General features: G+C 36.6%; 1 protein-coding gene across 4 annotated transcripts in view; it reads left to right on the forward strand.

The window, feature by feature from the left end:
- Nucleotides 1–550: 550 nt before the first annotated feature.
- Nucleotides 551–16,230, forward strand: part of atp2b1b (ATPase plasma membrane Ca2+ transporting 1b) — a 28,341-nt gene continuing 12,661 nt past the window's right edge. The window contains exons 1-5 of one of the 4 annotated variants that reach the window (XM_022684118.2): nucleotides 551–683; nucleotides 8,164–8,229; nucleotides 8,344–8,594; nucleotides 13,358–13,555; nucleotides 15,639–15,896. In XM_022684118.2, the coding sequence (XP_022539839.1) occupies nucleotides 8,405–8,594; nucleotides 13,358–13,555; nucleotides 15,639–15,896 (646 nt within the window). In that variant the 5' untranslated portion in view covers nucleotides 551–683; nucleotides 8,164–8,229; nucleotides 8,344–8,404. Of the gene's footprint in view, nucleotides 684–1,412; nucleotides 1,432–5,925; nucleotides 6,143–8,163; nucleotides 8,595–13,357; nucleotides 13,556–15,638; nucleotides 15,897–16,230 lie in introns of those variants that run through there. The other 3 variants (XM_049483810.1, XM_049483809.1, XM_007238086.4) reach the window with 3 other exon arrangements.

Consider the following 16,230-nt stretch of genomic DNA (forward strand, 5'->3'; position numbering starts at 1 on the left):
TGCATGGAAAACTCCTCCCTTCAATATACTGTATGATATGTGCCTAAGAAGATTTGGAGATTACTCTGCTTTGTTGGACCAGACATGACCTTTGATATCGGCAGGGATTCCCAGAAAAGAGAAACAAATAGTCCTGACGCAGATTCACAACATTTCCTTTTATTGCCCACAAGCTCGGAACAGACGGGGCCTTGGACCTCTGCGTAAGCCGTCTCCTTATTTCCCCTGATCCCTCATAAGCACATGATGAAATTTTTGGAAGAAATAAATATTGTACAAATGGTAGGAGGAAGCAATCGAGTGTTGTGATGTGTCTTCGTTCTCATGGGTGATCAGGAGATGAGAGCAGTAATATGCTTACATGCTGAACAGAACAAATTACTTTAATGACTTACTTGATGCAAACTTCACAACTGACTCTGAGCATCAACGCTGCTGTATCTGCTCTTATTTTGCAGTAATTAGATTGCACTGGTCTTGTTAACGATGCCAGCTGCTTCTCCACAGGGTGACACCTGTACCTGCGAGAGGGGCGAGCCAATCAGAAGGCGAGTAAAATCCCAAAGTCCCGCCTCATTGCGTCAACGCTCGCCGGTGGGGGCGGGGCTTTCCAGATGGAGTTGTAGAGCGCAGATGGGTAAAGTGATGACAAGAGGACAGGAGATAACTATCCGTGGCTAAAAGTGAGTAGAAATCACGTTTGTCGGTTAATTTTGACGGTTTATTTGTAACGTTTAAGTATATATTTATCGAACATGCATCGTTTAATCTTTTCTGTGTTTTAATAAGTCAGGAAAACCTCTGTTCCATAGAATATGGTCGAACTTACTCATGTTTGTACTCATCACTCCCACGTGTTAAACGCCGTGGAGTTATTTGAAATATTAACCAGTCTGTGAATCCTTTTTTTTTTTACTTCAAACAACGTCCAATATAAATATATAAAGCATACAACGTGTTTTGCTAAATCTCATTTAGGGACAGCAACATGTTTTCCAATGAAATGCAGGTAAGGTAGCTAACATTACTCCTCAGAAAACAGAACAAAAGCAATGCTCTAATCCAGGGCAGGCAGCGTTTGTAAATTTGTTAGCTATATTCAGATTACAGTTTCTGTTATTTGCTGTGCTCGGATTAAGCTGCGCATCCTGATTTATTATTTTTAAAAAACAACAGTAATAAAAAAACGTGGATATGCGCATTATAAACCATTTAGCCAGCACAATATAGCATAGCGTTATGTGATTTGACTATAAAATAAACATTTTTAGCTCTTTTTTATTTTTTTCTTGACATTTGTAGGAGCGTCTTGTTCCCTCGTTATTTTCCAGGGGTTTGACTTTAGCTGACCTGTCGCGCAGGCGCAGTCTGTTCCTCTCAGCATCAGCAGAGGTGTGAAGAGCAGACGACAGAAGGTGCCAAGTTAGTCCTGTGAGATAATTACATATGCGCTACACTTTATTTTTAACTTAAACCTGCAAATTCTTTCTCATTACTGCATAAAGATTAGCTGAGGCCTACAGCTTTTCAGTGTATTCATCATTATTTATTAAAAAATAAAGCTGACTTTGGGTGTAAGGGTTTTAATTAAGATATTGTGAGCACCTAAACGGCACTAAGCATCATCACAATGTCCACTGGTTAAGCTTGAAGTGTTATTTGTTTTAGGTCTGTGCTGTATTTTACATTTTACACTGTATCAGTGTAGCCACCACTTTTGTAGTGATGTTTGACCGGTGTGTGTGGAGGTTAAACAGCACCATAAATCACACCAAGGCTATCTGGAGGGGTCGTCTGGCCCTTTGTTTGAAAGATACAGCAGTAGGTTTAGCTCACCAATGTTTATAACCATAGCCCAATGATACAGTGCTAGTTTGTACGTCTAAAACGTTTTGCAGTCAAACAGTTTTGCTGTTTTATTATTTGGATAAAATTCAGCCTCCTCATATTTGAATCTTTTGGCTTAATATAATCCAAAACTACTCTGGCCTTTTGTGCTTACGTCATCTCTGGTACATGTGGGGAGACATGCTAGCCTAGCTGGATTTAAAAACGCCTACGAAGCCTGCATTTCTCCTGTTCCCTGAATCGCTATTTTAGAGTTCAGGGGCTGTATAACAAAATTATCCTACATCAGTCCAAATGCAATGTGACAATGGTTAACTTACAATTTATATAATATTAAGTATACATTAAATGCATATATTTGTGACACTCATTCCAAATTTACCACCATTTGCTTTAAAATTGCGTACATGTTACAGTTAATTTTAAATATCTGGTGATAAATATATTCAGGAGGAAATGAAATGAAGTGCATTGCATTGGATTATGATCTAATTATGTTCCTTACTAAAATGTGCTGAAGACGTATATTTGAGGGTACCACACATTTACAGTTAGCTTTGTGTTTTGAGAGTGTATAATATTGTTCTAGAAAAGTGCGGGAAATGATCTTTAGATATGTTCAGATTTCACTATTAAAAATAAATGTGCTAAAAAGGTGATGCTTTATTTACACATTTAAAGGTTCTTAATTTGTAAAGAATTAAACCCAACAGCGCTGAACAGAGCAAACATTGGGGGAGGGTAAAGTAAACTGATTATAATTACATGTATGCATTAGGGTTAAAAAAGGAAAGCAACAATTTGCAGTTAATTTGGATTATAGTTAGACCAGACCAGGCTAGTGTGTATGTAGTGGGAAGCATCTTGACCTTTTAAGCTTTCGTCATGTTAGTATTTTTATCCTCATCCCCATGGATGCGCTGTCCAGTTTGCTACATGTCATGTTTTGTGAGTCAGCGAAAAGAAACCGCATTAAGTATGGGTCATATGATTTTTGATTTTGCTGTGTGTGTGAGCGTGCATGTGTAAGTGTGTCCCCTGCAGTTGTTTTATGTTCTGTCCTGACTGGCACTGCAGAAACACAATCTATCAAGTGAAACAGACTCAGAAACAGTTGTTAGATGATTAGTGAATGGGATGTACAGACAATTGGAGATGTTGTGATGAACAGTTTGCTAGTATGTTTGGAAAGATGTTTCTAAGGGTCACTTATCATCCCTCGCAGATCTGTGTTGTTGGGTAATGCGCACTCTCACCTTTAAACTGAAGGACATGAACCAGCTAGTCATCAAGGCTCAGATAGATGTTGTCTTTTTAATATGCCACTGCTGTGACACATGGGCGGCTAGTTAACCCAGAGCTATCACTCTGCTGCAAATGTTGCCACTTTTGACATTTTGGTGATTTGCTCAGAGCCATTGAACTTTTAGGGAAGCATATGCAGGAACGGTACCATGAATTATAAACAGCTGCTGCTCAGTGAAGAAGAGTAAATAAGAGAATGGATGCTCAGTACATATAAATAATATGAAAAGTGTACATCTATATAAAGAGGATGTGCTACTTAAAAAAAATAGAAACCACATAAATTACACAATTTGATCTTCCTGTGTGCATGTGTGCTTCCTCTATGTTACCGATTGTTGTAGGTGAATTGACTATCCTAAATCGGCCCATGCCATGTGTAAGATGGTTTTAGGTTAGGGTACACTGTAATTTCCTTTAGTGGCTAGTGATAATTATTTTACTTTTTTTTTTACTCTTTGAAACGAAAAGTGGCAGCTTAAATAAAATCAACTTCCAACAAAACAATCATTGGATTTCTGATAATGCACATTTGGACATTACTATTAACCAATTATGTAATAGTACCTCCCCCACTTCCCTCCATTCACAATGATTATCAAGAGAAAACACTCAGCTAGCTTAAGGGCCTTCCCTGATACTGTTTCACTCAGAAACAGTCCAGTAGAAAACTGTACTGCAGAAAAGCACTGACAGTGCAGGTTCTCTCAGAAGTGAAATGACCACAGATTTCACCCATCCCATATGTTTCAATCACAAAACTTATAAATATAATCTTACTTATAAACATTCTCTTGAAAACCATCTGTCCATCTCATGGATCTAATTCTAACACGTATGTTTCTGTGCTAATAATGACAATTTTTTCCCCTCACAGAAATTAGTTTTTATAATTGTACTCTGCTCTATTGTAAGGAGGTGGGTTACTTGTAGAAAGTGATTGACAGTCTTGGCTGGAAAAGACCTTCCACAGGACCATTTCTGTTACATGGAGTAGCTGAGTAACTAGCTGCCTGACAGTTTGACTGCAAATCATATGATTTATTATCTATTATTGATTATGTGGAGTGCTGTTGGACACATTAACACACATTCTGTACAAAGTTAATTGCAGTTTTTTTTGCAGTAAGTCCAATGTTAGCATTAAATGGCCAGTGTGATCTAATTAGTTGTTAGCCAGCCAGCTAACATTTAGTGTATTTAGACATGCTTGCCTCTGTTGTATTTGTATTTTTATTCTGACTCAGTCAGCACTCTTGTATTTAATTTATGCTATGGGCTGTGACTGAATACAGTTTAAAACTGTTTCACTTTTATTTAAGTCTTTACCTGAGCTTAGGTACTGTAATTTGATGTAAATGACTCATTTTGTGATAAAATACATGAACTTCACTTTTACTGTTGACACGTACAAAATTTTGGCTTGTTTTCTATAGAACTGACAGAAACAGAACTGCTATTGGTGTGGTAAATTATTATTTTTCTAAATTCACATTGGCTTTAAGAGTTGGGATAACTAGGATATTGTGCTAATCTGGTCCCTGAGCCATTGTGATGCCATAAAAGAACATTTTTTGGTTTAATAAAAATAATGTTTGTAAACTCAATAGTTTGAGGAAGGTTCTTCATACACACTTCTAACTATTACAAACATTTATTCTTCATGAAACCAAAAATTATGTTCAGTGGCATCACGTGGAGAACGCTTTATTGCACCTTTTATATTTAAGAGCATGCCATATTCTTTTAGTTTTGTTTTATAAGAGAGAGATTTTCTGTTCCACCAGAGAACCTAATAGCTGTACTATTTGTGCTTCCTGGAAATACCTCAAGCGAAAACCTTCTTGCACATGGATCAGAAACTCACGCACCCTAAACTGTTGCCTGGCTGCAACTATTAACAGCTGAACTTTGGTTATGGCAGAATGAGTTTGTCTATTTGATTCTATGTACATACAATATGTACTAAGGCCACTTCACATACACAAAATATGAGTAAACGGCAGCATATTACTACTGCAAAGAACATTTAGGGTGCACCTAGTAATTACTTAAATTGGCAAGGACATGTTTGTACAACAAATTTATCTTTGCAAAGCTTTGTACACAAATAAATGTAAAAAAAAAAAAAAAAAAACTTAATGCAATAATTTGCAAATCTTAGACCCACATTTTATTTACAGAAGAACCAAACAGATGACGAAAGTAAGACATTTTACCATTTTATAAAAGACATGAACTTAAGTGAAAAAAAAAATGTAAATGAACTTTTACCTATAGAAGAGAGTGACATTTATGAATTGTGTTGACATGTGGTGTCCTTTTTGCACAATGCAGCTTTAACCTTTTTCTTAGATGCCATGAAGTTCTAAAAAATGTTTCCTAAAATGGTTAAATGGTAAGATGGTCTCACATTTAACATCTCATGTGTTCTATTTTCTATTGTGAATAAAACATGGGTCTATGAGATTTGCAGATAATTGCCTTCTGTTTTTATTTACATTTTATTTTACACAGGGTTCCAGCTTTTTGCATTTTGGATTGTACATATAGCTTTATTTTCATTTGTATTGCACGCCAACCTGTTGATGATAATGAACAAACTGTTTAGCTGTGATATGTACAAACATAGTTTGTACGTGTGCAATATACTGCATTGGCACTGCCCCTGGACTTTGTGGACTGTGCTGGAGATGCAGAAGCGGCCACAGGTTGCCTAATTAGATTAAGCAAGAGGCTTTCCTGCGCTAATCATTTAGCGAGCCTTTTCCTCTGATGAGCACTGCGCTGCGGGACTACACACTGAACGTCAAATTACTTTTTTTTATCGAAGTGAAAGAATATTGCTTGGGAATTATGCTAGTATTTGAGCCAGTGTGATGTGAAGTAATGCTGGAGGGCCTTTGGAACAAAACGAGTGTCGCTGGAGGTGTTGGGAGCTGCTCTGGCTGACTGCACTGGCTTAGCTGCCATCTTTTTTGGGTACTGTGTGAGTATCTCAGTCTTGCTTTGTGTAATCAAGAACAATCAAAATATCCAATGGACAGTGACATAACAATGGTTTGGTTGTAAACTCTGTAATTTGGTTGAATGTTTCAAATAGTTGACTGAGTTGGACTGAGCTAAATTAGCTGAATTTGGATTGTGTGCTTTATGCTATCGCTGTAATGGTCAACTGCGCGTGCTGTAATGGGATAAGTAAGTGAGGCTGTGATAAAGCAGTAGTACTATTTAATGCACAGTAGTTCAAAAAAAGAGGGACATCCTAATCCTCTCAATCACAATTGACCAGCTTGACATTAAACCAAAACGATGGCCATAACCTATGACCTGTATGTTGACTTTAGATATGATTGGCAGCCACTGTAGTTTTGCCTTCATTTTAAATGTGCCCTTTAGCTTCAATTTTATTTAGTATTCTCTAAATGCTTTGCAACTTTTAAAACAGATCTTTAAATATGAATCCAGTGTCACCACAAGCTGATCAAACCTAGAAGAGGAAGCCTGTTTTATGTAATGTGACTAATTTTAGCCTTGCGTGTCTTAAATGGTCTAGGCAGATCTTGCCTCCAAAGAGCCAGTGGAAAAGCCGACTGTCACTTCACATACTCGTTCACTTCTCCCCTAAAGATAGGTGACATACTGTTCACATTTTGGACAATGGTGTCACTTGCTTTTGGCATTTCTGGTAGACTTTTTTTGCAATCGGTTCATAGAAAAAGGTGACAGAGGTGCTATAAATGGCTCTTGGAGCAATGCCAATGTTCCTTAAACGCCTCACATCTCTATTTCAAACTGTTCTTATTGAACCATGAATGGTTCTCCTATAGCAGTGCTTAAAGTACTCTTTTTAAAGCGCATTTTTGTTTACATATGCTATCATGTATTTTAGTTTTAGGCTGTGTACTAGAGTTAAATTTCCAATTAATAGGCATGCAGGGATAAGGGAATTGTAGGCAAATGCAGACATCCTGTATTTTTCATGAACATGTCTTTTCAAAGTTGATTGATAAAAGTTGTGGCAGTAGTGGCTCTGTAGTTAGACCAGAGGTTGTTGGTTCAATGCCCACGGCTGCTAAGCTGCCGCTGTTGGTGCCTTGAACAAGACTGACCCTGTTCTCTGATTCCAGCTTTCCAAGAACAAGTTTGCTGTACTTTACAGGTGTAATGACTGTAACCTAGTAATTAATTCAATTTCCATTAAATGGAAATGGGCTAAATCTACATGGAAAGAATCAATCATAAAAGAGAAATATTTAATCTGAAATTTACTTTAAAAAGATTTAGATACAAATATTAAGCCATTACCTCGACATTCTGAGTTCAAATATGCATTAATCATGACTTTAATATATTGATCAAAATTAATAATTTGATGCTGTCATTGTTGTTAAAAAAGTCAAATGTTCTACAATGATTTCAGTGTCATTGTGCTTCTCTCAGAAACACAGTTTTATTAAATAATAAAAAAATGGAAAAATGTTATTTTTTCATATTACATGTGGTTGTCACAATGTGTAATATAACAATGCAGGGCAAGTGGTGCTGCATTAAAAAAAAACATCACTGTTAAGACCTGTTTGCCTTAAACAAGTGTTCTTGTCCAGTACTATTTAAATATGATGCATATACCTTTTGTCAGTGTCGTGATGTGGTGGCATGGTATGTCTGTGTGTTTTGAAAAAAGAAAACACAAATTTTGTTAACTTGGGTGTTGTCACACTCTGGCTAAAGCTGATAAGACTGAAGGATGGATGATTTGTGCTCAGTGGAGTAGAGATGGGATTCTTTCATTTATAATAATCAAAGTTTATCATAATATTAGATTTTTTTTAAAGAGACAATTTCAGTATTATTGGACAGGTAAACAAAGTTCTAGGGGATATAAATTTTCTTTCCAAAGTTCCATGAATTTCTAAAAACAAATATAAATAGGCAAGTAGCAAAAGAGGAGTGAGAACATTTAGAAATTTAGGCTAATAGTTACTGTGCTTTCTGCTTCTCTTTCAGATGTATCTTGAAGTTCATCTCAACAGCCTGGATCTTCAGTGAACAAAGATGAAGAAACGTTTGCAGGTGCACTGGATGGACATAGCTGATTACATGCATCCTGTTTGCCTTTTGGAATGTAGGTTTCTGCTATCCTAAGTAACTAACAGTGTTGGGAAATTCTGGATTTTGCCACTGAAGATTTAGCTTTCCCTGGAGGGAGCCTGTTCTCCGCTGTCGTGTGGTGCACTGCAGAGGAGACATGGCCCGAAACTCTTTCCGTGGGTCCAAATACAAGGCAGATGCCAACCATGATGCCGAGTTTGGCTGCACGCTCAAGGAGCTGCGCTCGCTCATGGAACTCAGGGGGCCAGAAGGATTACAGAGAATCCAGGAGTGTTATGGAGATGTTCAGGGACTTTGCTCCAGGTTAAAATCTTCTTGCACAGAAGGTAAATATAGGCCATTGTGTTCCTCTTCTTTTTTATTCTCATTGCAATGAAAAGTTAAGCTCACTATTCTCAACAGAAAACTACTACTGTATAGTTTTTTTATTTTATCAGTATGTTCCTATTGATCAAGTTGTTCAAGTATTAATTATACAAATAAAAAACTATTGGTGTTAGTCACAGTAAGTGTCACTTTTCAAATGTGACCAGCTGATTCAGGTTTGTTTTGCATTGCATGGTGGTTAACAAACATTATTTGGTTTAAAAGGTATTTTTTTAATTTTTTTTTTTATAAAAAATATAATTCTGCCATTTAAACAGCCAGTTCAATTCATACTACTTTTCTAAGAAATTACTAATTATATAGTCGTACCAACTTGTTTTCTTTACAGTGGTGGTAATGGGTGTCAGGGTTTGTGGTGTCTACATTGCAAATATAGATGTTTTGCTTACTGTCCTTAACCACCAGCAAACATACACAGTGAACCTGATTTTAACAGAAAGACTGTCATATCTCCAAATAAAAATACTTCACAGAAGAATCAGAATATGTTTTATAAATGAGGACTGGTTCCATATACTAGTTTTTATATTACTCTGTAATGGAGCATTATATAGACTGTAGTCTTTCTGTGTCTGTCAAGTTTATTATCCTCCTTCAGTTTAAGAACCACCACAGAGCAGGTTTTATTGGGGTGGAGGGTTGCCTGAGTTTTTGAGTTAATCAACCAGAATTATCCAGCCAACTGCATCCTGTGGGCAGCGTCCTGTGACCACTGTTAAAGTAGAGGACGGCCAACACAAACTGTGCATCAACAGATGAACTTCTGTCACTGACATTGAATCTACATGTTGGACCAGAGTCTAATAGAATGGACATATAGAGTGTATAATAGAGTGGACAGTAAGAAGATATAATGTTTAAAAACTCTGTGTCTAATAGGGGTGTGCCATATCGTATCGTACGTGATAATATCACCAACATTTTTGAATATCGTGAACAATATTATATGCTGAAATATTGTGCCATATAACCCACCCCTAATTATCACATCAGGGTACTAAGAAAATGTCTCACACTTCTCATATTTGATTCTATAGCTACTAGAGACAGATTGTATCTGTCCAGAATCATTTATGTTACTTTAATCAGTTTTTTGTCATATCGCCAAGAGTATCGCTATCGCGAAAATACAATGAAATATTGTGATATTATTTTAGAAGCATATCGCCCAGGCCTAGTGTCTAATCCAATCTTACTAGTACAGCATGCATAAGGACACCTTGGCCACTTCACTGTCACTGCAGGACTGAAAATGACCCACAACCCAAAATAATTTGCTCTGTGGTGGTCCTGGGGGTCCTGACCACTGTAGAACTGTAACTATGTGATCAGAGGAGCTGATAAGATGGACAGTGTAGTGTAGTGTAGAAACAAGGAGGTGGTCATAATATTCTGACTGGACTGTGTAGTTTCATGCTTTTCATTAGCACTACATGAAAACGGGCACTGTTTTGAACATTTCTTAATGTTATGCTTGTGAGTGTTTAGTTTCTTGCATACAGCATTGTCTGATTGAATGTCATATTGCTCTTTTATTTAGTAGAATTTGTCTTTTTCCCCCACTCTGTAAGCTTCATGTTTGGACCAATAGATCTACATATGATTTTGGAATACTGCTCTCAAATCATTTGTCTAACACCATGATCGGCTTATATTTCCCTAGATAACTGCAGCCAAACCCTCAGCGTGCCACTCTATCCGGTATTTGCTTTATTTGAGGACTCCTGGAAATTCAGTGTTTTGTGTTTCTTTGCTGATTATTTTGTATAGTGTCAATTTTAATTTGGCGTAGTTTCATTTTGAGTTTTATTTTACATGAGATAATGGACCTTTTTGGTCTTAGTGAGCTGAATGTGCCAGCATGCCTGACTCTCGGTGGCTTTAGACAGTGGACTGCCACATTTTGCCCTGCAGTGTGCCATAGCATGCTGGTGACAGGTGGGAGCAGATCGATTTACTGCATGTAATCCCACTCACCTTAAACCACAGAGCGGCCTCCTCATTTCTCCATTTCCCGCTAATCTCTCAGAACGCTACACTCACAGAGCTCCTGTTCTGTGCTGCTTTGCCCTTGTTTGTGCTGTGAATGAAAATAGGAGCAGTAGCCATGTTGCTGAAGTTGCACATACTGTACTCTACAAAGTGCTGCACAATAATGTGAAAAATCCAATCTAAAGGTAAAAAATACTATCTAGATGAAAGGCAATATCCTGAAAAGCAAAGGGCAAGATCTTTTGGTGTGATTTGGGATTAAGAGGAGGAGATGACCTGTAGCTGACAGTGTCCCCTTCAGACCTCAACTTATATTCAAAAGCAATTTTTTAGAGGATTTAGGAGGCCTAGATGTACAACAGGAGCAAATAAGGTCTGAAAAATGAATCTCCAATACAGTAGTGAAGCAGTATAAGACAACAAAGGAAAAGCAGTTTTAGGCTGCAATTGTGCAGTTGGTTGTTAACTGCTGCCTTTTTCTCTTGTCCAAATGTTCCAGTTACAAATCGAAATTCATTTCATGTTATGTAATTGAAAAATATTGGATTTTAATTGCCAATCAAAATTATTGTGTGAGCAGCAACATTTGTTCCCTTTGAAAGATCTTCATTACGTAAAGATGTAATCTTGTTTTTGATTAACTTTGGGGATACAATGGTGGACTTAATATTGGCTCCATTCTCACCCTGAGAACACAGCTTGGAATTAATTGAAGCTTGATTAATGTTTGAAAATGTATGAAAAGGTTAAATTAATTTCTGCTGCCTGATATGATTGCTTTATTTCAAAGTCGCTTTGTTCATTAACGTCAGCTCCAGACTTATTTTACGTAAGTGTAGATAATGATAGGATTATACGATGTGAATCTTTTACAGTTTCCTGTATTTCTGTGTGTTTGGCCTAAACGTGATCAGACATTCATTGATCTACTAATGAAAACTCAATTTACAAAAGTCAACCCTTGCTTGTAGTGACTGCAGTAGTAACAAGTTATTAATCCTGCAATTGAGTGGAGGAAATTCTGGCCCATTGCTACTTCAGCTTAGTAATGTTAGTGTTTTTTTATCATTCCAAAACAGTTTATAATTGTAAGAATTTTGTAGTTTAATTATTGTTACATTTCTTATAATTTAAACCATTAATTATTTAGACTTGCTGGATTCATTGTCTTGTTGCATCACCATTTTTCAGACTGTGAAAACCACAATATAAGAGTTTAAAATCTAGTAATAATAGCAAGCCCTGAAAAATAATACTGCCAACACCATGCTTCACAGTTGGGATTAGGGTTTTATTTTGAATGCAGAGGTTTGTTTTCACACTTTTAAGGGTAACCCGAATGTTCTATTTTGTCTTCCAGTAGGCAAAGGTCTTTTCCATGTGCTCTTGAGTGAACTTCATAGGACCATAAACCTCCCAACAGTGATATTTTTGCAAAATAGAGGCTAACTGTATCTTAATCTGCAATGCACACCATTGTTTTCTGTGTTTGCCTTGTGGTAGATTCATGAACACTGATATTACTCAATGCAAGAGAGGGTAGATGTTACCCTGGGGGTACTTTGTGACTCATATTATTATTCACTGTGCCCTTGGAGTGATTGTTTTGCTGGGCAACCACTTCTTGGGAGAGTAACAGTAGAGCTGAATTTCTTACTTTGTGTGACAAATTAAGTTTGTTCTTGGGAGATGACTTAATTTACCACTTTAATTACACTCTAACAGTTGCCCCTTTTTCTAGTAGACATTTTGTTTATCATGATTATGTGGTCACATTTTTGTTCAGAGCTGTTTATTATAAAAGATAACGCACAGTAACTGCAGAGGTAGTTTATGCTTCATGTTTATTGTAAATATGAAAAACGAATGTCTAAATCAGACATTTACCTCCAGGCCTGAACTGCACAGAATTTCTGTCCATGTTCCTGATATGCTTTCAGCTCATGGCCATAAGCTTGGCCATTACTTTGACAATTGACTTTCTTTTCTTGGCAAAATGATGATCTAGAACTGTTGTCTAATTGGTTTGCCAGGCCAGTTTCCAAATACCTAACAGTGGTCTGTTTTAGTGCTCATATGTAATGTATCAAAAGAGTTGCATTAACATTGTGATGATAACAACGCCAAATGACATTACCCACATCAAAAGAGGGAGCTGTTCATGCTGCAGACTGTGTTCATGTGATATAACATGACTGGAGGCAGAGCGAGGTAGAACATGATGGAAGTCCACAGTGAACACAGTGAACCAGTACGCACATGCTTAGTGTTGTCGTCTTTAGCCAGCAGCAATGTTGTGTTGAGTTCTGACTTCCTGCCAGAATCGGACTCCACTTTGTGAGCTCTAGCATCACGCAGCAGGGTAGGCAAAACATATTTTTTGGAAACAAACTCATTAAACAAAAGAGTTGAGGTGCATAGCCTCTTTTATTTAAGTGTATATTTGAGTCATTCTTCGTTCTCGAGTAATCAGCAATAAAGACTATATATTCATTTTGGTTTTCTTGGAGTTGGTTTGGCACAGAATCAGTTTAGGCACAGGTTCAGTTTTTCATTGCTCTATTTTTTTCTTGTTATGGTAAAATACAGTTGAAAAATGAATTATCTTTATCAAGGTGTGTTTCTAATAATCATCGCTATTCATTTTACAATGTTATTTTTTTCTGTGATTTATAATTAGTGTTTTGTTTTATTTTTTTCTCTCCTGCAGGGTTAAGCGGTCATTCTGATGATATTGCAAACAGAAAGGATGTATATGGGAAGAATTTCATACCTCCTAAAAAGCCAAAAACATTCCTGCAGTTAGTTTGGGAAGCACTGCAAGATGTGACTCTAATCATATTGGAAGTTGCAGCCATAATATCTTTAGGCCTTTCCTTCTACAGACCTCCTGATGCAGAAAGAGAAAGTAAGTACATTTATTCTTCATCAGTGATGTGGTGTTGTGCCTGTGTTGTTTTTTTCAGTTGATCATTTAAAGGAATTTGTCTGAATTTGTGAAACAGTTTTTTTCTGCTTTTGGAGCATTTGAAGTAATTTAAGTAATTCATAGCTTATAGTTTCAGGGTTCTTGCCTTTGTTGTTTCTACATGTTTTCAAATTTTCCTTCTAATAAATTTGTGTGCATGAGATCGTGTAGATGGAAAGATGGATAGATCAGTGGAGATTCAGGTTGTATTTAATAGTGGAAAATTGTTGAAGATATTGCTGTGTATTAAAGGTTTTGTATATGATCTGTTCTGCCACTAGGTCTGTAAGAGCACCAGTATCTTTGACCAAAACAAATTATTAATATTCAGCTCCCCTCCTCTCCTACATTTTGTTGACCATGGTTAAAGCAGCTGCTGAACCTACACCAGCACAGGGTTTGTAGATATAATTTTGTGATTTTTTTTTTTTGTGATATTTTGCACTGAAATGTCATTTCATGCACAGTGCTGTGTAGGTAGTCACTGGCTTTTTGCAGAGGGCTAAGAAATATGTGGCAAGGGCAAATGTTTGCACGGGGTGGGACTAGCATGCACTCTCAATTTTGGTCGGCTATAAAAACAAAGCCAGAGAACAACACAGAGGATGTGATTTTTTTTTTTCTTCATTTTATGCTCAGGACATGTTTACTTTTACATGTTCTATATCATGGAAATTAGTAAGATTGTTCTATTGTTTCAAGATGCATCTTTAAAGAAACTTAAAGCTCTTTCTTTTCAAGTATATATTTTTTTAAAGAAAATGTGCATTTTTAACATAGTGGAACCTTTACACTATTCCTTCACTTTGCCTTTTATGAACTGGAAATGGGGTTAGAAACTCTCATAAATTTTCACTCATTCCTTTGCCCTGTTCCTTTTTTCCTTTGCCACTTTTTTGTTCTATTTAATTTCCCTCTTCCACACCTTTCTTCTTTAATGAGGGAAGCTTTAGTTTACACTTCTTTGTGGAACAAGGACAAGAACAGGATGTACCTAGACAATAAAGTCCCTGTCATTCCCCAGCTCTGTTCTCTAACCTCTGCATTTTATAGTCAGCATATTTCTTTTCATATAAGCTTTTGATGAGCTGTTCTGCCATCATCTGAATACTCATTTGATTAGTCTGCAACCGTGACAATGAAGCTCTGATTGGTCAATCTGATTTTAACACATCTGACAATGTAAATTATACTCTGAGTGAAAGTAACACAGCATTGCAGTCAGTCAGTTTTAGCTTGGTGTAAAAGACAAAATTAATGTACAGCCAAGTCATAAGTTTGGACAACTTATTTAATGTTTTTTAATGTATTTATTTAATTCATTTTCTACACTGTAGATTAATATTAAAGACTTCAAAAATTTTTAGGGGCACATATGGAATTATGTATTAAACTAAAAAAGGGTTTGTCTTCCACAATCCCTTGACCTAAACCTGATAAACTGAGATGGGTGATTTGATGATTCGGGACGAGCTGGTTTTCCTGTATAGCTTTTAAATGTCTTTATTACATTTACAATGTAAAAAAAAATCATAAAGGGAAAACGCATTGAATGACGAGCTGTTTTCCAAACTTTTGATTGCTACTGTATGTGTGTTTTTGTTGTATTTTATTTTTATTTTACAATGTTTCTGTTCTAAGCAGAATGGAAATGTACATTTCATATCAGCACTACTGTAAAGAAATCTGTCAAGTTTTCCAAAAATGAACAATTCAACGTCAAGTGCATCATTAAATATTACATGGATCAGTTTATTTTTAAAGATAAACAAAGTAAACAAATGTGACTAGAGAAACATTTGCATAGTAGAGGAAATGTTTTTTTATTTTAAAATAGCCTGGAAGTCTAATGTTAAGATCAGCACATGCTATATTTACTATAATTATATCATAATTGCCATTCCCATATTGCTGCAGTTTAAGCTAAGGTATCTTTACACCCTTAGTGTTAAACAAAATGCAGAATAATTCAGCACTGTTTTCACATGCGGTTTTACTCAATAGAACCTGTTTTTCTCTACAGACTGTGGTAAAGCTGCTGGAGGAGTGGAAGATGAGGGTGAAGCAGAGGCTGGATGGATTGAAGGTGCAGCCATCCTCTTATCTGTCGTATGTGTGGTGCTTGTCACTGCCTTTAATGACTGGAGCAAAGAAAAGCAGTTTCGCGGCTTGCAGAGTCGCATCGAGCAGGAGCAGAAGTTCACAGTGGTTCGAGGAGGCCAGATCATTCAGATTCCTGTAGCAGAGCTGGTGGTTGGAGATATCGCTCAAGTAAAATATGGTAAATATAGTCTTTTCTTCACCCTGCATCATAAAATAGTGTACAACAAGGTAGTGGCATGGCCGTTTATAAGATATTGTTACAAATGTGTCAGGTACAGCAGAATTGTTGGTACTTTCTTTTTCTAAACCAAAACTAGCTTTAAAAAAAATTAACTAGTTGGGTAATATTCGCTTAAAAAATCTGAGATAGAGATTCCTCCTTCCTGATCTTTCATTCTGCTAATCTTCAGCTTTAAAAAGCAATATTTTGGTGGATCAGTTAGGTACTTAAGGTAGTCCACACACAGAGGACAATGCAGTGGATGTTCTATGACATATTTTTAATACATGTG

This window comes from Astyanax mexicanus, chromosome 10, assembly GCF_023375975.1.
Source record: "Astyanax mexicanus isolate ESR-SI-001 chromosome 10, AstMex3_surface, whole genome shotgun sequence".
NCBI classification, from domain to species: Eukaryota; Metazoa; Chordata; class Actinopteri; order Characiformes; family Acestrorhamphidae; genus Astyanax; species Astyanax mexicanus.